General features: G+C 39.2%; 1 protein-coding gene across 1 annotated transcript in view; it reads right to left on the bottom strand.

Moving 5' to 3' along the window:
• Positions 1-22,742, bottom strand: part of KLHL14 (kelch like family member 14) — a 72,994-nt gene extending 50,252 nt beyond the window's left edge. Inside the window, exons 1-2 of the mRNA XM_017873933.1 lie at positions 22,726-22,742; positions 21,008-21,129 (exon numbers count right to left, since the gene is read on the bottom strand). Coding sequence (XP_017729422.1) covers positions 21,008-21,129; positions 22,726-22,742 — 139 coding nt within the window. The remainder of the gene's footprint in view (positions 1-21,007; positions 21,130-22,725) is intronic.
• Positions 22,743-23,304: the final 562 nt, after the last annotated feature.

Below are 23,304 nucleotides of genomic sequence, written 5' to 3'. Positions count from 1 at the left end.
CCACCTGTCATAAGAATGTGTAGAGCTAAGAGATAAGACATAAGCTCTTCCTAATGGGAGCTATTTCAGGGATACAAGAAAGGAAAAAAGTGATTTTCAAACTGGAATTTTTAAAGTTAATAATACTAAAAAATGATTCATTATTGATATCTACACTTACTGAGCATTTGTTCAGGCTTTATTCACATGAAATTTGTATTTCTACCTATTTTCTGTTCACTCGAGAGAAGGGATCTTCCCTCCCAACCTTGATACGTTATTTTTCAATGGATAATTAATCAAACTCTTCTTCCAACTCTTCTTTTTTGCATGACTGGCTTTCCTCAGGTACTAATCTGAAACTCTTCATGTGGTGAAAAAGGTTATATTTAATTCTCCAGTGTAAACAAAGTTGGGAAAAATTTTACCAATCATGTCTCTTCAAATCACAACCATAGTGAACCCGCCTACCTGACTCACCTATTTAAATCCACGAATACCCACGTGACCTAAAAATTGTGACCCTTCTCCAGAATCATCCTGGCCATGGTTTTCTGATATGGTTTGGCTCTGCATCTCCACCCAAATCTCACCTTAAATTGTAATAATCCCCTCATGTCCTGGGAAGGATCCGGTGGGAGGTAATTGGATCATGGGGGCAGGTCTTTCCCATGCTGTTCTTGTGATAGTGAATAAGTCTCATGAGATCTGATGGTTTTACAGAAGGGAAGTTCCCCTGCACATACCCTCTTGCCTGCCACCATATAAAACGTGACTTGCTCCTCCTTGCCTTCTACCATGCTTGTTAGGCCTCCCAAGCAATGTGAAACTGTGAGTTAATGAAACCTCTTTCCTTTATAATTACCCAGTCTCAGGTATATCTTTACTAGCAGTGTGAGAACACACTAATACATTTTCCTTCAGCATTCTGTGACCATCAGGAGGCTCCAGCTCAAACCTGTGCCATCCGTCAAATATGCAGTGACTTTACTAGAAACAGCCTCAAGCCTAATATGCTGTGAGCAACAACAACCAAAAACCGAGAGAAGCTTAACCAGAAGGAACCTGGGAAAATGGAGAGGAGATATCACAGCAGAGCTGAGCTCTTCAAATAAAAACTCTTAGAGCCTAGCAGGGAGCCATGGTACTGAAGACACCATGGTCTCAGTTCTCACCACGAATATGCCACTTGTACGTTCTGAGACAGGTGAATCAAACCTGTCTCCATAACCATGAATGTGTGCACAACACAACACTGTACCATGACTACCTTCAGCCGGCAAAGAAAATCATGGAAAAGGAAAAAAAAGTAATCCATCTTAAAAATCCAGCCAGGTACAGTGGTTCACACATGTAATCTCAGAACTTTTGGAGGCTGAGGCAAGATTTGCTTGAGCCTGGATTTTTAGAGCAGCCTGGGCTACATAGTGAGACCCCATCTCACTATTAAGAAATTAGCCAGGCATGATGGCACACACTTGTAGTCTCAGCTATTTGGGACGCTGAGGTGGGAGGATCGCTTGAGCCCAGGAGTTGGAGGCTATAGGGAGCCATGACCATACCACTGCACTCCAGTTTAGGTGACAGGGTGACACCCTGTCTTTATAAAAACAGTAACAACAAAAACAAAAACCTAACAGATGTGGTCATTTTCACTGTAGGGAATGGGCCTAGGATAACACTGGTTTTCTCCTCCTTCAATGGAGGACAGGCTTGTGCAGTGGAATCATGTCACTCCCCTTTGCTTCTATTTCAATTTGTTTATTTGCTATTGGGCCAGTTCGACACAATAGAAAACATAAAGCAGCTAAGGTTTTAAGGAGCTTGGTTAAGCCAAACTAGATATTACAGTTCCAAAGAACCAAAAATGTATCTGTATTTTGACATTTTAAATAGTTGATTTTGATCTCTAATGAAAGGTAGTATTCACAGATAGTAAATCCAAGGATGCTGGCATCTTTTGATTTTGACCCTACAGATGCACTCTCCACCCCAAGTCTTTGCTCTGTTCTTCCACTCTGTTCTTCCACTGACCAAATTAGGGGCTCTCTTGCCTCTGGCTTCTGGATGGATTTGCTTTCAGAAGACTGAGGGAGGTAGGAGAGGAAAGTCAGGGTATTTACTCTTCGCTTTCTTTTTCTGGGTCAGTGCAAGCTGCCTTTCTCATCTTAATGAAGGTCCTCAGTTGGCCCTTTCCACAGAGCCCTCTCTGTGTCTGGTTCTGGTAATCCTCTCTTCCCTTGTGGACATGTATTGAGGGCTTAAATTACATACTCAGAGTAACAATGTGAGGTCAGTAGCATTACTATCTCCATTGCGTTGATAAGAAAACCAAGGTCAAGGATGTGTCCAAGCTACTTCGTGCTAGAGTCAAATTATGAGCCCAACTGAACAGTGCCTCTCTTACTAGCACCAGGGATTGGAGAGAGGGGTACACTCGTTCTAAGATATTCTTGCCTTTTGACCACAGCTCTCAAAGTACCTCTCTTGTTATTACATTGTGTCATCTGTTTCCTGTTGGAACCCTATGTTATATACCAAGCGTGCTCAATTCTAATATGGCACTTTGTGGGTTCTCCTCTCTGCATTCTTTGCAAACAAAGAGTTAATTATTTTCATTTCAAAGTGGTCATAGTGATTTAAAAGCTTCTGATATATAAACACTTTTCTGAATAAATCCAGTTGGAAAAAAAATATCATGTTAGAAAGAGATCAAATAATGTCAGTTACAGGTCAAAGAACTCCTAATAAGGTTTCATAGAACATGGCTTAATAGAAAGAACACTGAACTAAAGTAGGTCAGAAGCCAAGGGTGTAAGTCACAAATTCATCAATTATTGCGTGACCTTGACAGTCACTTAACTGTTCTGATCTTAAGTTTCCTCATATGTCAAATAGTGATAATAAGCAGTGACCTGTTTATCTCCTGGGGCTATTATGGGGGAACCAATAAATGACAGATTTGAAAGTGCTTTCCAACTGCGAAGATTACACAGGGATGTTACCCAGAGTGGTGATGAGAATAACATTTATCCAATAAATAAATGTGTGAACCTCCATTACTCTAGAGAGCCCTCAATACATGTCCTTACTCTTATCCTTAAAATCACAGCAACCAGATAAAAGTAGTGCAGTGTTGGGTTTCAGAGGCAGGCTCTGAAGCCAGTTGCTTGGACTCCAGAACAAAGTAGCTTGGACACATCCGTGACCTTAGTTTTCTGATCAACACAAAAGGAATGGTAATGCTATTGACCTCACATTGTTACTCTGAGTATTTAATGAGATAATTTATGTTAAAAACAGAGCACAATGTCTTGTATATAGAAGTTCTTTGTCTATGTTAGCCTCAAGCCATTAGAGGTGCAGAGAGAGCACTTCAATGCAGAGTGTCATACAGTGGTTAAGCATCCAGATTTCAAAGTAAAAGTTTTATACCTTGGAATATTAACTTATATATTTACTAACTGTTTAAGTTTGGACAAATTATTAATCTTTCTAAGTTTTCATTGTTTCCATCCTCATCAAGCTAGTTACATCTGCCTTATGAACTAAATGAAACCATATTTGTAATGTGTTGGACAGGATGCTGGACACATAATAAGTGCTCAATTAAAATGTCCATTACCATGTTTAGCATGGTGTTGCTAAAGTAAAAATTCCCCTCCCTTCCCCCTACTTTTTTTTTAGACACAAGATCTTACCCTGCTGCCCAGGCTGGAGTCCACTGGCACAATCAGTGATCAGAACTCACTGTAGCCTCAACTTCCTGGGCTCAAGAAATCTTCCTGATACAGCCTCCCAAGTAGCTGGGAGGGGACTATAGGCGTACACCAACACACCTGACTACTTACTTTTTAATTTTTTATAGACAGGATCCTGCTTTGTTGCCCAGGCTGGTCTCAAACTTCTGGGCTCAAGCAATCCTCCCACCTTGGCTTCCCAAATTGCTGGAATTATAGGTGTAAGCCACCAAATCTGGCCTTCCTTGCCTTTTTATTCCTTACTTCTTTTGCGTATGGAGTCATCAAATAGGCTCATTTTATGTAACAGATACTTGCAGTTCAAAGAGAGTATTAAGAAGAAAAATCTCACTACATACATTTAAGAGCTGGACATATCTTTGAAAGGCTGCTGTTGTCTCAGTACAACCAGCAGATAGATGCTCCACTGGAGGAACCCACAGCTAATGAGCCAATGTCTGGCCCCCTTTGGTGCTTGCCCATGGCCCTGGCACAGCATGAGAGTTAATTCCCTGATTAAGTATTGTCCAGTGTCTGTGGAATATGTCCCGTGAGCTAGGCATGGGGGAGCTGTCAGTCATGGAGGTAAACATAATATCTGCCCTCATGTTGCTGACAGAGAAAGTGTCTCTTTTATAATCAGAACAAAGTCTGCCTCTGAAGTTAAAGATGAAGGTCACAAAATATCCCCTGAGAATCAGTACAGCTTGTGACTTTAGGTGTGATTTCTGGAGTTAGACTATCTGAGTTTAATTCTTGGCTTTGCTTCTTAGTCATGGTGTGGTACAACTTTACCTCTTTGTGCCTTTGTTTCATCCGCTATGAAACGGAAGTTCTAGTAGAATTTGCATCATATGGTTGATGTGACGATTAAATGAATTAACACATGTAAGTGGCCCAGTCAGTCTAATATATTAGAGTTACGGCCGGGCGCGGTGGCTCAAGCCTGTAATCCCAGCACTTTGGGAGGCCGAGACGGGCGGATCACGAGGTCAGGAGATCGAGACCATCCTGGCTAACACGGTGAAACCCCGTCTCTACTAAAAAAAAAATACAAAAAACTAGCTGGGCGAGGTGGCGGGCGCCTGTAGTCCCAGCTACTCGGGAGGCTGAGGCAGGAGAATGGCGTAAACCCGGGAGGCGGAGCTTGCAGTGAGCTGAGATCCGGCCACTGCACTCCAGCCTGGGCGACAGAGCGAGACTCCGTCTCAAAAAAAAAAAAATAGAGTTACTACTATCAGTATTGTCTCATTACCAAGTGGTGTGATTTGTGAGTGAAATAGTTATGACCTTAGATTATAGTGCAAGGATCAGCAAATATGGCCTGCTGGCCAAATCCAGCCCTCTACCTATTTTTATAAATAAAGTCATACTGGAACACAGCTATGCTTATTTACTTAGGTATAGTTTATGGCTGTGTTTGTGCTATAATGGGAGAGCTGAGTAGCTGTGACAGAGACCTTACGGCCACAAAGCCCAAAATATTTACTACCTAGTCCTTCACAGAAAAAGTTTGCTGACTGACCCCTGGATAGACAACTACTATTAACATATTTTTCTCGGCTGGGCACGGTGGCTCATGCCTGTAATCCCAGCACTTTGGGAAGCAGAGGCGGGCGGATCACTTAAGGCCAGGAGTTTGAGACCAGCCTGGCCAACATGTTGAAACCCCATCTCTACTAAAAATACAAAAATTAGCCAGGCGTGGTGGTGGGTGCCTGTAATCCCAGCTACTTGGGAAGCTGAGGTAGGAGAATCAATTGAACCTGGGAGGCGGAGATTGCAGTTAGCCAAGGTCATGCCACTGCACTCCAGCCTGGGTGACAGAGCAAGACTCTGTCTCAAAATAAATAAATAAATAAAAATAAAATAAAATAAAACATATTTTCTCCAAAGAGAAAATTGGACAGCAATTATTTATTCTGGGAAATATGTGTATATTCATGCTTCTGCGTTCTTTCAAGGGACATATTACACACTGCGATAAGTGCAACTGAGAAGGCCTCAGAAGGCTCTAGCATGTGCTCTCTTCATCCTCATCAGTTCTGCTTAAAGAAGCATCATGCATGAGGATGATGCTACTAACCCACTTTCAGCAGAATAAACGTCCTGTTATTTTCCAGTAGTGTTCCTGGATTTGCATTGTTCCATCTTCTCTTTCAATGGATTTCCGTTATCCACAGTCACATATGCTTATAAGGGGCAAGCTGGTTGGGGTGCAGCCTGTGGCTTGGAGAAAGAATTTCCCTATATGAGAAGGCAGCTGAGCTATAAAGGGGAGTGAATTCCCATCCTTGGCTTTATGCAGCCTGCAATAGAATCAGGTGTTGGCTACCATATTTGTGAATGACTAAATTTTATTTGGTAAAAGGAACAAAAGCTGCTTCTGAAAAAGGTATATATTTTATAATTCTGGTCTTTTTCAAACAAAGTATGGGGAACTTAACAATTTTCCAATGGCCAAGAAAGGTTATCCTGTCTAGCAAAAGTACTCAGTAGTGCCCGCCTCCTGGTTTTACATTGTATCCGTATCTATTCAGGCTTTTCAGTTTAGGGCTGACATCAGATGGAGTAAGACATAGAAGATGAAGCCCCAGTGCTGAGATTAGCAGATGAACTGGGCACTAAAGATACATATAAATTGTGAGAACCATCCTGGATTATCTTTGGAATCACATCTAGAAACTTATTTACATGTATTTGTGATAAACACAATATAGTATATTGAATCTTTGCAAATTGTAATGATAGATTGAAAACAACCACTACACATCCCCTTAATTTATGTGCATGTACGTCCTTTCATTATTGTTGAGGTGGGGGAAATGATTTGGGTTTTTAACAAGAATAAGGACAAAAAAAGGATGCTTTATTATTTTTTAAACTGAAAGCTCTAAAGTGGAAGAAGTAATTTAATCCCATGAAATGTTTATGTACACACAAGAGCAGCTACTGATATTTGATGAAGTTAATGATTATGGTAATGAAAAACCTCAAACAAATTTATGAATGAACACAAAACAAAGATCTGAGATTTACCAATATGTATTAAACAGAGGAGTACCCCATGTTGTTAGTCCTCAGAGAACCAAGAGCACAAATACAGTTTTCTCTCTTTAGAAAGTTACGTCTTGGCACACAGACCTTACTATTGTGATTTTTGCAAATGAGGAAGTATACACAGAAAGCAACGGTGGAAGTTGCAACTCCCCTGGAAGTGATCGCCTCATTCTAAAATAATTTTCATCTAGAAAATAATCTAATATTATATTCTTTCTTCAATCTTTAATTAATAACAAAGAGGATAGTAGAAGGTTCAACAAATATACATGTATATTTAGGATATTGGTATATTCTATTTGTGCAGAGGATGTTCAATTTTATTCTGCATAAAATGCTGAAGTAGCCTGTTCGTCTTGCTTCACCTTTGAGTCTTTTTACAACATGCACTCTGTTGTTAACTACAGTAATGAGAAATAGCAAAGACTGCAGGCTCTGAAGCTTTATTTGGGTACACATTTTGGGTCTGCCATTTACCATCTGTGTGACCTTGAGCAAATTGCTTAATGTCTCTGTGCCTCTATTTCTGCATCTTAAGTAGAAAAATAATAGTGCCTACCATGGTAGACGGCTGATGTCTGAATTAAATTAACAAACACAAGTGAAGTGCTTAGAATTTTGTTATACCTTTTTCTTATGTGTGTCATTCTCTAGGTGTAATGAGTTGAATTGTGTCTCCATGAAAAGTTATGTCAAGTCCTTACTCCCAGTACCTGTGAACATGATATTATTTGGAAAGAGTCTTTACTGATAAAAGCATTAAGATGAGGTCATACTGGATTAGGGTAGGCCCTAACACCAATGCTTTTGTCTTGTTGTAATGGTAAGGATGTATTTTTGCCTGGCCAAAAAAAAAAAAAAAAAAAGGATGCATTTTTGCCCATCATCCTTACCATTACAACAAAACAAAAGCATTAAAGTCCTTATAAGAGAAAGGAGAGGAAGATTTAGACACAGAGATACAGAGGAGTGACACGGGGAAGAAGCCCATGTGAAGAAAGAGACAGAGATTGAAGTGATGAAGCTGTCATCAAGAAATACCAAGGAGGACTGGAAGTTACCAGAAGTTAGGAAAGAGGAAGATCAAGTGTTCTCCCCTAGAGTCTTTGGAGAAAGCACGGCCCTACTGACACCTTCATTTCAGCTACTTTGCAGAACTGTGAAAGGATGAATTTCCATTGTTTTAAGCCACCCAATATGTGGTCCTTTGTTATGGCAGCCCTGGAAAACGAATCCTACAGGTAACCTAGAAGTTGGGGTTTGTGGAAGGAGAAAACGAGAAGCCAAAAGATGAAATCTCAGTACCTAGAATGAGGCTCACACGTGGTTCGTTGGGTGTTCTTTGACTTTCTTTATTTCATGGGGGTCACCTATTTGTTTCCTTGCCTGTAGAGAGATGGGCAGGGTGAGGATGGCAGGCACTGCCTCTGTGGGAATGTGAAATCTCTACTACCTAGAGCTGTGCTGTTCATACAGAAGCCACTTGCCACAGGGGTTACTTAAATTTAAATTCATTACAAAAAATAAAATTAGAAATTGAGTTTCTCAGTTATACTAGTCATATTTAATACATACAATAGTCACATGGGGCTAGTGACTTCCATGTTAGACAGCAAAGATACAGGACATTTCCATCGCTGTGTAAAGTGCTATTGGCCTGTGCTAGATGATATTTACATTGTAATAGGATTTATTTAGGAGACAAGGACAGTAAGCAGACAGGTTGGGTAGAAAATGGAAATATGTCATTGTCATAATATCATTGGTTTTAGGACCCAACCCAACCCAACAGGATTCATCTTGACTTGATTTTGTCTGTAAAAAAGCTATGTCTGAATAAGGTTACATTCACAGGTACTGGGAGTAAGGGGAGTAATTATCTCTTTTCATGGGGACACAGTTCAACTCACTACACTTAGATGCTCTTGTAATACAGACAAGCAACTCCATAATTCATTAAGGAAAAAGGAAGAGAGAATATGGTAGAACTGACACTTCAACAGCTGCACACGAGGCAGGTCTCACTTGTTGAATAGTCTATTGTTTTCATCTTAAAGTCACGTACATCACTGCTTTTTTGTGGTTTGAACAAAGGGTATTTACTATATTCAATTCTTTTAGACTGAAAACCAGTATAGCCAGAAACTGGCTTATATCTAATGACAGAGATCAGCATGGAGAAGTATAGACTGCTTCCCCTTGATCTGCTGGAGATACACCTCGTAGAGAATTGGTTAATGTTTTGATCCCTTAACACTGTGAAAGAGGTAAATGCTGCAAAGCAACAAATGAGATCAAGAAATCCGTGAGCTACGATCTCTCTCCTCCTCTTCAGATCTAATCATACAGATGAATAAATTGCTATGAAACTACCAAAATAAAACTAAAACAATGACTGAGCCATTAAAACAAAAATCTCATGTACTCTGTGTTCAGGTAGCAAGAAATTTAATTCTAGTCAGACCAGTCTCCTGTGATTTTTTTCCCCTTTCATATAAGATATTTTTAATGCTCAGAGGCATTATAATAGAAAAGCATGTATTTTTGTCTGGTTTATACCCATCATCCTTACCATTACAACAAGACAAAAGCATTAAAGTAAAATTAATCATGTCAAAAGATTTTAGCAAAAACAAGTGAGACCATGCATAAAGCATCGCTTTGTCTAGTGTGAAGTCACGCTCTGATTAAAAACATATAATGAAAGTGAAAGTGATACATCATTGCCTTAGCAGTAGGGTTTTCTGAAAGTGCTTTGCGGTTCTCAACATAAAAATGTGGGAACATTTTGGTCTTTGAAACTCACAAAGATTATTGTTCTAGCTAAATAACTAGAATTCAATCTCAATGTTTTAAAAAATAAATTAAGACTTAATGACCAAACAAGGCAGGTCGGTAGGATTAATAATTAGAACACGCTGTGAGGAGCGGTCATCTGCCTTGACAACCAGACACAGAGGTATGAAAGTGTCTGCTCAGCACTCCCCTTTCACAAAACCATCCTTAAACCAGCTAAATGTGGCCAGGTCCTTAAGGTATCAGCACAGCTCTTTGCTCCATCGGAATCACTTAATGAATAGAAAGGTTTGCTTGTAGAGTAATCACACACTCCCCAGCAATGGAGTCAATTTATGTATGGTCCACAAAACCAAAAATTCCAAGTGGCTGGCTATTCCTAAAATGTAGGTTTAGTTAATGATGTTACCATAGAGTCATCTCATGGATTTGAAAAGAAACAGTTGACTTATTTGTACTTTGCCTTCATTACATCTTTATTTTGATGGGGACATGTACACATAATAATTGCTGGCCAAAATTATCTTTCTATTTGTTTTGTTGTTGTTGTCATGTTGAAAGTCATTTTGGGCTATTGTCCTTAGCAAACTAATGCAGGAGCAGAAAACCAAATGCTGCATGTTCTCTCTTATAAGTGGGAACTAAATGATAAAAACTTATGAACACAAGGAAGGAAACAACAGACACCGGGGTCTACTTGAGGGGGAGGGTTGGAGGAGGGAGAGGAGCAGAAAAGATAGCTATTGGGTACTGAGCTTAATACCTGAGTGACGTAATAATATGTACCATGACATGTGTTTATATATGTAACAAACCTTCACATGTACCCCCAAACCTAAAATATAAATTGAAAAAAAAGAAAGTCATTTCAGCTGGTTTTTTAAATGAGGTCTCTCTAAATGTTGAAAACCATCCTGTTCTATGAGATCTATGTGTATATATCTATATAAATAATTTATATATATACATATTTTCATAACTATATTTTAGAAGTATAATAGTTTACATACAATAAATACTAGAAACAATGACAACTATATAAACTCAGACATATTAAAACTATCTGAGGGAAATAAGACTTTAAAAATTCACTCAAAATGCATCATAATAATATTCAGAGTGTTTTTCTAAACTTTCTTTTAATAGAAATGGTTTTGGCTGGGTGTGGTGGCTCACACCTGTAATCCCAGCACTTTGGGAGGCTGAGGCGGGTGGACCACCTGAGGTCAGGAGTTCAAGACCAGCTTGGCCAACATGGCAAAACCCCGTCTCCACTAAAAATACAAAAATTAGCCGGGTGTGGTGGCACACGCCTGTAGTCCCAGCTACTGGGGAGGCTGAGGCAGGAGAATTGCTTGAACCCGGGAGGTGGAGGTTGCAGTGAGTTGAGATTGTGCCACTGCATTCCTGCCTGAGAGACAGAGCAAGACTCCATTTCAAAAAAAATAAAAAGAAAAAAGAAATTGTTTTACATCCTGGTAATGAATATCATTCCTGACAATAAAGTCCTATGTAGAAAGTGATAGAAAGATACATGGAACAATTGTATTCTGACTAATAACTTCCCCTTGTGGGAGAAGTGAGAATATTTTGCATGCGACAAGAAGAGTGAAACAAATATTTGGGAACATAAAGGTGCACTGTTATAAACATTAGGAGCTAGTAAATATTTTGATTATCCACCTTCTGAGACCTTGGAAGGATTGCACTTTTCTAGCTACTTTGAAATTAGATGTGGCTGAGCAATTTATTTTTGCTGATACACCATGTTATTCAGGGCAGAAATTTCAAGAGTCAGTGTGACATTTCCTCTTCTCTGCCATGAAAATGGTCATATGTCAAATAGTGGAGTCTATCAACCTGAGGAATAGAATGAGAAGATGTGGAACAGGCTCCCAGTTAACCTGCAATAGACATGTGACATGAAAAGAAATAACTATTTACTTACATAAACAACTAAGATGTGGGGATTGCTGTCACCGCCTAACCTGACTGATACAGGTGCTGTTAAAAGGAAGGTCCAGTGGCTGATAAGAAAACTGAGATGGAAGAGTGGAAAGATAGAAACGGATATCACGGTGAGAAACATCACTGGGTACAACTGTTATTTGCTCTTACTTGGAAGGCTAATCAGTTATTTAATGAACTTCTACTTCCAAGGGAAGAGGTTGAAAACAGAATGTTGATTGTATGTGTTGGTTGCTGTTGGATGGACTTGACAAGATTTACAAAAAAAGAGATGATCTCAGACAAAGCTGGCCCATTTATGAGCAGTATTGAAAGGGAACAGAGTCCAGAAATCTAAGGTGTGTAGCCTTGGAAGATGGATGTTTTTCAATTTCATCGGGTAAGGTAAGTTAAAACTCAGCTTAGTGAGAGAGAAAAAATTAAGAATGTGACTTTCACTGAGTTGGGATGTCTTAGAAGAAAGTTTCAATTAAGGCTGAGACAACCACCAGTAAATTCTAAAAATTCAGAGAAAAGAGTTAAAAGGAAACTCTCCCACTAAAGTCTTACAGATACAGAAATATAAAGAGTATTAAATGGTGGTGGTGTGTGTGTGAGAGACAGAGAAAGAGAAAGAGAGAGAAAGATATGAGAGAGAGAGAGAGAGAGAGAGAGAGAGAGAGAGAGAGAGAGAAGGGCACAAGAAAACAAAGCAAAAAGCAATCTGAGAAGTTTACCAGAAAAGAAATGTAGCATGGTCACCGACCTTGGAGTAGCTGGAGACATAAGAAAACAGCTAAGTTTTCCTGAGAGTTAATTGCCGAAAGAACTGCCAGCCTTGAGTAAAAGAAGCTGTTGACAAGTTGATGCCTAAAACCACTATGGTCCTCTAAGTGTTTACAGACATGGAATGTACTTAGCAAATTCTTCCATTCCCAGGAAGAGCATATTCATCAGGGTCACTTCAGACATGGCCAATGAAGATAACGGGAAAAGAAGGATCTCCCATGGGGAGAAGCAGGGACCATGGGAGAACAACAAAAAATAATGAACAGAATTGGGCAGGACCCTAATCAAGGTACACAACCCGCCTCTTGGACAGGTGCCCTTCAAAATGTCTATTTGGTAGAATTGCCAAATGGCTACGGTCTTTCCAAATGAACACGTTGACTGGGGTGATCCTGTCCCTATTCCATCACGGTGCATTATGTGTGAGGGACTAAATAATTAGTCTCTTTAGTTTATTCATTCCGGGTCAAAAGGAGTCTCAAATCAGCTTGATGTTGGGATGACTATTCTTCTCACCCAGAGATCCTCCACAATGAGCTTGATGATTTGGGGTAATCTCCCCTTGGAGGAGAGGCGAGAGTGCTTTGAGCACAGCAGAAGAGTACACTGAATATTTGATGTCTAGTAGTATAATTATGATAATCACATTGCGTTGTTTGAAAACTCTCTGGTTTTCCTCCTTCTGAACCCTGATAAGCTTGCACTTTCCTGCTTCCCTGAAATGGGGTGTAGTCCTGTGACTGAGAAGAAATAATATATGTCACTTTTAATCACCAGTGCAAGACCCTGCAGCTCTTTCTTCTCCCTGCTGCATCCATGGTGGAAATGAATGTCAAGATGGAGCCCCCATATGCCTGGATCCCTGAATGACTCTGCAGAGCAGATGCTCTCTATCGACCTGTGTTGGACATGTAGAATAAGCAAGAAATCATTTTCTTTTGTCGGTTTAAACTCCTGAGACTTTTGGAATTATTACTGCAGCATAATCTAGCCCATCCTGACTCATACACATAAACTTCATGCTAGACATAGAGATTTCATTCTGAATCAAACTGTGTCTTCTTTCTCAAACTTTAGATGAGCAGAAGATAAGATTCAATATTTTGGTTTTCTTTATTTTGTTAAAAAATAATGCAAAGTTAGCAAAATACAATAAAATGTATTGAGGAACAACTCAATTCCAGATCTTGCGCCTGGACATTTATTTGTATTGTCTGATTTAATTCTCACAATAACCCTGTGAGGTGAGTACAATTATCCTTAATTTGCAGATGAGATTAAAAGATCAGAGAGTAAGCAGTTTCCCAAAGTCACAGAGTCAACACATATCTTGTGTGTATTTCAATTCAGGTCTATCTGTCTCTAAAGATGTTACTGTGTGTGTGTGTGTGTGTGTGCACATGCTGTTTCATTTTTGACACTATGTTGCTTCCAAGACAGTTAAAATGTCAAGAAGTTGCATTGAATTGTGGTCTGTCCATAATCTTAAATGCAAATTTTGTCACTTAAACATCGTAATTTGCAGTTTAGTCCATAAACCAAGATTATATTATTGACCTCTAAGAGTAAGGTTGTTATTTCACTTAGCCTATTCTACTCTAGTCTATGAACATCGTACTACATCAAATACATTGGATCCATTTAGATTTTCATGGGTGAAATGGGTGAGCGCAGATTAAATTCCATTCACCTGTTTGGACTTTTTTACTAATGGCACTTTTTGGTGAGATGAATTGGTGTGGGATCTGGAGCAGCATAGTTTGATGGAAACACAGATACCAGTGTTCTGTTCCTTACCCTTCCACTAAATCACTGTGTGACTCTAGGTATACAGCACCTCCTCTCTTTGCATAACTTAAAGTAAAAGCCAAAATGAAAAAATTGTGAGCCCACCACTGAAGTTCCTGTACGACCTGGTCTCTGCTGGTGTCTTTAGCTACATCTCCTATCTGTTTCCCCCTCACTCTTTGAGTTCAGCTGTGCACCTTCCTTTTGCAGCATCTTTGCCTTTACTGTTAACTAACCTGGAGCAATCTTATCTCACATCTTCACCTGCACACTGCCTAACTCCTTCTCATCCTGTAGTTGTCAGTGCAAATGCCATTTCTTTAGTAATATTCTCCATGACTCCTTGATTAGATCAGGACTCTCCATTGCCAGATCTTATAGATTTTATACCCTTCTCTCAGAGCACTATCACATTTTCTTATTATATATTGCTACCTGGGATTATTTATTAATGCTGGTTTCCCTCTCTAAACTATTAACATGGTGATACTTGTTTTGGCTCGGCGTGGTATCCTCTGTGCTTAGCACAATCTCTGTTACATAGGAGATACCAATTATATTTGTTAAATGAATGAAATGAGTGTGTAAAATGAGAGGGTTGGGCATGCAGATCATTTAATCTTTCAGTACTCACATTCAGTGGTTTGCCAGACTTAGTCTGTAATTTGCCCAGGAATGACACACAGCAAATTTAAACAGCCTGCGTGACTCATACCTCCTTAATTTCGGATTCAGTAGCACATACCACAGCTTGTGTCTAAAGAAGGTATCAGAATTATTTGTACACATGCTGTTCTCTGTAGAAAAAACAATTGCTATATTCAAGAGAGGTGTAAGCCAGAAATAAATGAGAGATGGCCAAAGAAGGTCAACCAGTTTTTCCAGGTACCCAGCTTCCTTGAAATACAGTATTTGGAGTGACCACCACACATATTTTCTTAAAAATCTATGAGAAATCCACTAATGCACTGGTGCATGAATACACAGTAGCAAATAATTCAAGATATATAGCAATGTGCAGCCATGTATCTCAAATTAGAATTGAGCTCATTGAAGGTAAAATTAGATGGTGACATATTTAAAAAGTCCAAACACAATTGTCTCTCCTTCTTTGTCCAAAGCCATGGAAACAATTGCTCCAGGAACTGAAACAAAAAATTCCAAGCTAAGAGAGAACAACTGCTATGATACTGTATGTAATATTTATATCACTGTGTTTTCAGTGACACTGAAAACAAAAATTAGAGGGGTATCCCTACTTGCAATTCTTAATTATTGAATCTGTCTTGATAATTCCTTGAAATAGTCTCCATGTGATAAGGTTCTTGGTTAATTCTGCAGCCCCATCACTTACTAGTCCAACTTCAGACTTTCCTATAGAGACACAAATTTATTTCAGTTGCCAAAAGGCACTATACTCTCTCTTGCCTTTTGGCATTCTCAATACTGGGTGGTCTTAACTAAAATACTGCCCCATCTACCTTTTGCCTAGGTACTTCCTACCCATTTTTTCAGAGTTACAGATGGTTACTTTTAAGAAAGCTTTCCTAACCACTCATGTCTACATCAGGGGCTCCTTTTCGTGTTCCCATTGCACCCTAGAATTTCTCCATGTATCTCTTAGCACCCTGTATTATAATTACTTCCTTAGGTTATTGAGAGGAGAGATTATCTTGTGCATGTTCTATCTTACCATCCAACACAGAGTAGGTATTCAATAATTGCTTATTGTATAAAGGAATGAGGTCTGTAAATAAGTCTAAATTCTTCCTAGGCATTTTCAGAGTCATTTTCTGCAGTTCTGCAATGAGAAATGCACTAACTATGAACTCTACCTACCTGTCTAGAAATAACATTAAATTAAATGGTTTGTGGGTTTCAGTTCTTGGTAATAAAGATAATATGAATAAAGGAAACGCACAGGTACAAAGCCCTTAATTTAACTTACATTTTATTTTCTTCAAAACAAATAATGATAAATGATTATTAGGTTTAGACTAATTTTACTTTACTCCCTTTATATCCTTAGGGAAGAGAAATGAACTGAAATCAAGAAACAGAAGGGCCAAGGAAAGAAGTCCATTTGAATGTATCAGCATGCAGGTGTATTAATTATTCCCTGAATAAGCAACAACTAAACCATTCTGCATTGCTTGGCTACTGAATATGATCAAACCTATATTTATCGTTTAGAACTGAAGTTCAGGCCGGGCGCGGTGGCTCAAGCCTGTAATCCCAGCACTTTGGGAGGCCGAGACGGGCGGATCACAAGGTCAGGAGATCGAGACCATCCTGGCTAACACGGTGAAACCCCGTCTCTACTAAAAAAATACAAAAAACTAGCCGGGCGAGGTGGTGGCGCCTGTAGTCCCAGCTAGTCCCAGCTACTCGGGAGCCTGAGGCAGGAGAATGGCGTAAACCCGGGAGGCGGAGGTTGCAGTGAGCTGAGATCCGGCCACTGCACTCCAGCCTGGGCGACAGAGCGAGACTCCGTCTCAAAAAAAAAAGAACTGAAGTTCAATGTCTCATACAAGCTTTGTTTGCTTATGACTATTCCATCACCATTTATAGAAAGCATATTTTTTCAAAAGTGTGAAGAATCCACGAGTTTTCTGATCTTTGTGACTCCTCTTAAAGAAATAAATAACAACCAGACCCAGGACCCCTCCTGTTTGGATGGGATCAAGTTAAATGTCGTTCGTGGGCCAGAGGAGACAACCTAGGAAACCACCACCCAACAGTTTCCTTCGGGTGTTCACGACTGAACAATAGAGAATTCCCAAATCCTTCCACTACAAAGAAGAGAAAAGAGTTGTAAATCAACAGAAGGGGAGAGAAACAAAAGGCATTTCCTCTACGTTTAACAAAGAGAACTTAGAGTTATCAAGAGAAGGAACACGCCTTTCTACTTAGCTCCATAATTTTCATTCTAATGTTATTAAAAAGAAATCATCATTGGTACATGGAAGGATAAATCTGTATTTTAAAGTCCCTTTTTTTCTGTTATTGGTCACAAAAGGCAACAAAGAAACAACTAATAAATAGAATCTCTTATTTGAAACATTGGGAAAAGGATGCCAGTTCCTGGAAAATACCTTGCCCATTAGTAAAGAAATTGGTCCACAGGGAATAAAAATGGAATGGAGAGCTCTCCAATGCTGCCCTATGGGGAGAAATAAAAAGGGTCTCCACATGTGGACTTCATAAAAACTTTGATATATAAGAAATCTGTTATCCAAAGTACACGGTAGCCCCAGAAATTGTTCTGTTTAGTCTTTGCACAGAGGATTTAGGGCCTGCAAAGTGCAAGAGGCATGATTTTTGCATTGGCCGTTTTAGTATTCATGTCTCCTGTACTGCTTTCTAATAAGTTAAGATGAAATGGGAGACTGCGTGCAGGAGTGAGAGATGCAAGAAAAGCAGTGCTGAGAAATAAAGATGAACAAAAGTGCATCTCTACTTCCCTTTTATTATTAACAGGCGAGAGAACAACAATGCCAAACTCATAATGTTATTACTTAACACTTCACATTTACAAAAGACGTTGCATCATTTTACATGTTATTTCTCCATACTTTTCTGATAGAAGCTTTTTTTATAATCAGTTTTTATGATGACATATGAAACGATGTTTCCAAAAAGGAAGATAAACATGCAGTCTGTGCCAGCATGTTACCAAAACAATCTTTTCGGTGAGAATAATTGTTTCCTTTACTGTTTGGGAAAGGAACAACTGATTGGCTGGCTATTTAAATGTTGTTTTCCTTGTGTTACATAGACCCACTTTTTCACTCCTATTCCCCTCCACTCCATTCAACTCACTATTACTTAACTGTACCCCTTACACCATATTTCCGAAATAGAAATAACATAACAGGATGAGATCTAAAGAAAACTAGCCTTCCTCTTAATTCTTCTGTGATATAAGGTGTGTAAATGGAGTGGCAGCTCCCATGAGTGAGTATATGTGCACCTGCCTGTGGGCTGGCCTGTTTCTAAGAGGAGCATGTCTGTGTGGCACACTGAGAAATGTTTGCTCAACGTAAGTGGGCAAAGTGCTGAGATTCAGAAACTCCAGCCACCCTCATATTTTAGGTATCTGCTAGTTAATTTGTTAGTTTGCATGGAGAAAGTCATCCAATAAATAAGTAGACCCCAAACCAGGGGACTGTCTCCTACCTTTAACTGTCATCTTCAATTCCCTAACAAATTAGTTTAGTATTTCTTCTGGGGCAAAAGGATGGCAGTGGAAAGTTCTCCAAACCCTTCGGTTTTATTAGATTTGGGAAGAATCTGGGATTCTGATGAGAAAGATTTCTTCATTTATTATTACATGGCCCAAAGCATAGCAATCTGTCAGTTACCTTTTTCAGTTTTGCAGAATAAGATATCTTAATTTAAAAAAAGCAAGCAGAAATTATCTAGGTAAACTGTCTACATTTCTTTAACAAATGTAAAAAATATGCCTTCACTTGGGGCCATAGAGTCATAGCCTAGCAAGTAATAAACTATATATTTTTAAATACAAGTCCCAGTGAAATGAACATTGTTAAGTAAACATTTATTTCAAAGCCATAAATATGTCTGAGTATAGAAAAAGAGTTCAAGATCTTTAAATATGTTCCCATTATTAGAACTTTACACACACACACGCACATAATTTATTTCCTTCAATTTCAAATCTAATAAATAGAGTCAACAGATACCTTTTTCTCTTTACTTCTTAGTCTATACATTATTAAATCTAACATATGAAAACTATGGAGAATATGCTCCCTACTCCGGGGCAGTGGGTTGAAGTGGTATGTCTGTTGCTGTGTTACTTGTCTACATGGAGAGCTTGCAGTGATTCACTGATACCTCTAGGTATAAAGGTACAGTCCTTATGCTAATGTTGATAGTGATGTTACAATAATAGCAGTAGTACCTGCAATTTTTTGAGTGCATTCTATGTGCTAGATGATTTAAAAGCACCATTTTTATTTTAAAAATACTACAATGACTTGCACAAAATGAAGAAACCATGACTCCCAATATTTGTATGATTTTCTCAAGGTCCTAGATCTGGGTTTGCAACAATGTCTGTCTGATTCAAAGTTCATGTTTTCTTCCTACATCCCTCCAAGCAGAGAGTTAATTCAGGCAATGTGAAAACTTGAAGTCAGGTGACCATATGTTCCAGTCTATACCTGTTGTCCTAGCGTAATTAATAGATTCCCCTTTCATGCTCGAAAATGCTCCAGTATGGGCAATGTTTAACAATCAACCTATCTTTGAGCAAGGTTTAAAATCCACATAAGACTTTTCTAAGGTATTGTTCACAATGCTTTAATTAATCTTGTTGTCTTTACTGAAGGATGTCAAACAAGTAACAAATTGGACCTAGCTTGGTGTATTTGGGAAAACAAATGGATTTATGAATGAATATCATTTACTGGTCGGGTGTATTATCGCTCTGTCATCTCTCTTTGAGAATCTTTTGTCCTTCCTCTTTTCTCTCTCCTCCTCCTAGTCTCCATGTTTCTTTCTATGCAAGCTCTCGCTATTGGTCAAGTATTAAAAAATAAATTCCTTGGTTTTGCTTTAGCATTTGTTTCTGATGAATGTTTAAAATTTAGCTTGGCAACTCACTCAGATGTTTAAACCACTGTTAATGGTAGTTTTGTCCAAAAGAGAAGTAAAAATCATTTTAAGACATCACTAATTTATTTTTTTTCTTTCTTCTCCTTAATCTCGCTGCTACTATTCCACTACTTCTTTACTACAGCCGTAGCACATTGGTGTCCAGGGAGCTTTCTTGTTGCAGTTCCTGGACAATGCTACTGCAGGTTTCGCTGGGGGACGCCAGCTCCAAAATGTTTTATTTCAAGCACCACCACACATGTCTCTGTTCCTCTTCTGCTTTTATGGGTAAACTGTTGTCCAGTTTCTATTATTTTAAAGGGCTTTCAGGAAGAAGAAAGGAAATGATTTTTGAAAAATAAACATGATAAAATATATAACTGTTTAAGACACATGCAATAAGAAAATCTAACATTCACTTTTGTTGGTTTTAAATGTATGGCTTTGATTTATGGATTAAAATTGCTCATTTATTATTTTATCTATACAGCTCTAGGCAATTTTGACAGTTAAAATTTAGTTTTATTGACCAGTGCAGCCACTGTGCCCACAAGGGGACTGGTGCACACAGCCTGCTGCACTCAAGAAACGATGATTTTTGATTCCATGAGTGAGTCCGATTGGGAATCATAACCAATATAACAATAAGTTCCAAATCTCAGTGCCCAAGGCAAGAGGTTTGCTGTAAAACACAATTGCCCTTTAAGAAGGGGAGGAGAAGACTCCCGGGTAGAAGTTTGCAAGCACAATTTCCTGCAGCTGGAATAGGCCACAAATATATCTCTCCATTCAAACTATGCAGCAGTATAAGAAGATGTTTCTCTAAAGACCCAGTTCCACAGACTAAATATTAATGAGCAAAAATGCCTGAAAAGCAAAATGAATGTTAGTTACAGAGGCAAGGAACTAAACAACCATTTTGATGTGAGAAAATTTACTAGTAGGTGCCACAAACCAACCTTTTGCTTTTCAATGAACAACAACAAAAAGAACAGAAGAATTTTGGGGGGAAGATCTTTGCTCCTCCCCCACACCCTCCATTGCAGCACATACAGAAACAAAAACCAGTACAGTGATTTTAGGCTAGGCCTACTCGACTACCAAATTGGCCACCTCTGCAATGTTAATTTAGTCTTTTATTCTAAATCCCCCGTGATACATAAACAAACCTCCAAAGGGGAACAAATCAATAAAATGTCTAATTTGATTAACCATGTTTTCAAATTCATCAAGACAGCTCTAACCTGAAATAAATAGGTGAGTGAATAAATAAATAACGCACTCACTTGTGAGTATTTTCCACGTCTTCTTTTCATCGTCGTAATACTGAACCAAATTGCTGGGGAGCCGGTCCGGTCCAGGAGGCAGCCCTCCAACCAATAACAGCATTTTCTTGTTAGAGCGAATTCTTCACCCAAAACAAAAGAGGAGATGAATAACCACATTATTGTAGAGTCTTTTTAGTGGCAACGAAATCATAACCATCAAAGAATGTTCCTTGCTTGCAGATATCTATTTCATTTTTTCCTGTTTCTTCCCCCATTCATGTCTCAACAATTTTTTTGAACCAAGCAGAAAAATGATCAGAAGAGCTGCACATCCCCATACTCATAGAATAATAAGCTCCCTTTATGCAATTTGTTAGAGGTTCATTCTAGAACGACCTTTTTCTTATATTATCCCTTTAAATCATCACTCTTTACAGCTCAGTACACATGAAATGCTCTGGAGTTGTACTAAGGTTAAGCATTAAAGTTGCATGTCAAAAATCGTATTAGTCAAAATCATTATTATAAGCCATTCTCCACTCAAAGAACCTTGAAAAAATTAAGGTTATGCTGGGAGTTTGTGAGCCAACTCTTTAATCACCCAGGGAACTTCAAATACCAGTTTGGTACAATTAGTAGCACAGGGCTAACTGGGGTGGGTTAACCAGTTTGCACATGAATTTTTTTGTTTGTTTAATTTAGCTTAGACTTCTGCCTTCCTCCCCTTCCCCCACTCCCAGCTCACCCTCCCCTCTGCTCTCCCCCTGTGCACCACTGGCGATATAGCAGCACCAATTGGTAAAAATGAGACTGTGATGTTGTTGTGAGCCTCCCCAGAGTGGAGCCCTGCCAATGCTTGCCACTGATCCAGCGGCATGAACCTGCTCAACTGTGCAAAGTCACTCTAATTCCCTCCCTCTGTTTTTCTACCTTCTCCCCCAGGGGGCAACCACTGAAAGGAGTGACTACCCACCCATCAAGAGCTGGCAATTCGCTGCTATTAACCGTGACCGTGATTCCCAGTCCGCCTGGCAGTTCCTGAGAAAGGCCTGCAATGTCTCATATGCAGTAAAAGCTGTAAGATGCACCCTGGCCGGCACACTCGACCTGATGGATGTACAATCCTCAGGAACAGTAATGGATTGAGCACACTTGTGCTTGAAGCAGGCAGAGGAGGCCCAGACCCCCACAAAGGGCCTGCTGATTTAACAGTCGCTTTACATATAATTGAACTTTTCATGTACCTGAAAGGCTCAAGGTGGTGGTGGAAGAAACGGAACAACAATGATTGAAGGAAAAAAGTCAATAAATACAAAAGGGTTCCTCTTAGTGATGATCACAAGCCACGGAGTGGCTCTGAATCTATGATTACATATTCAGCTCGTTCTGATTCAAGAATGCTTGGCGAAGTATGCCCTTGTGGAGAAGCATTGTTTGTTGGTTAAGAACCTAACATTCGGAGAGTTAACTTGACACAGTTAATGACATCTCCCTGTGAAGGAAGGGAACAAGAGAATTCCTTTGATGAAACTCTGGTGCCATTGAATGCATTATTATGCCTCAGTGGGAAAAATACCTTCTGGAGAATTGCCCATATTAGACACTCATCGATAGAGGGAGCTGTACTTACAGAGGAATGAGTCATGTGATGGCAGCTTGCAGTGTTAATTCTGCCACTCTGTGGATATAGTTGAGCCACAAGGAAAACAAACAAACCAAAACTGAATTTGAAGTACCTTCGAACTGTATCCATATGCCTTATAGACTAGTAGTTGGCAAATATAATACAACAGCAAAGAGCCCCCATACTTGGAGGATTTCAGTGATCGGGGTGTTTTGCAAGAGGGGTTAAGAAAATCAGTGCAGTCAGTACCTCTCTTTCATTTAGAAAACATACATGCATAATTCACATGCTATATAATCTCCTAAATGCATCACCACAGAGCTGATATATGAATATTTTTTTCTTACTGTAGTCTTTAGTCCAAATAATCAACCACTCTGTGTGTGTAAGAGAAGTCAAGATGAAAACAAATACTCTTTTTAGGTTGCTGCAAATGACCATGTGTAGACAGACCTGTTCAACTGGAAGTCATGATTCTGTGGCTGTCCTAACATCACTTGTCCACATGCCACCAGACTGCAGTTGGGGGTAGATCAATATCAACAGGATAGACACAGAGGAAAGAACTCACTGAAGTGGTGGTTGTGACAAAAGCAACATAATTAAATATGTTTTAGTATATAAATAAATTAAGTGCTTAAAACATGTGTTTAATGGGGCCCAGCATGGTGGCTCATGTCTGTAATCCCAG

The sequence above is a fragment of the Rhinopithecus bieti genome, unplaced genomic scaffold (assembly GCF_001698545.2).
Source record: "Rhinopithecus bieti isolate Rb0 unplaced genomic scaffold, ASM169854v2 scaffold_5260, whole genome shotgun sequence".
Classification (NCBI taxonomy): domain Eukaryota; kingdom Metazoa; phylum Chordata; class Mammalia; order Primates; family Cercopithecidae; genus Rhinopithecus; species Rhinopithecus bieti.
The sequence above is the reverse complement of the archived record's forward strand: the minus strand, read 5'-3'. Positions and strand labels throughout refer to the sequence as shown.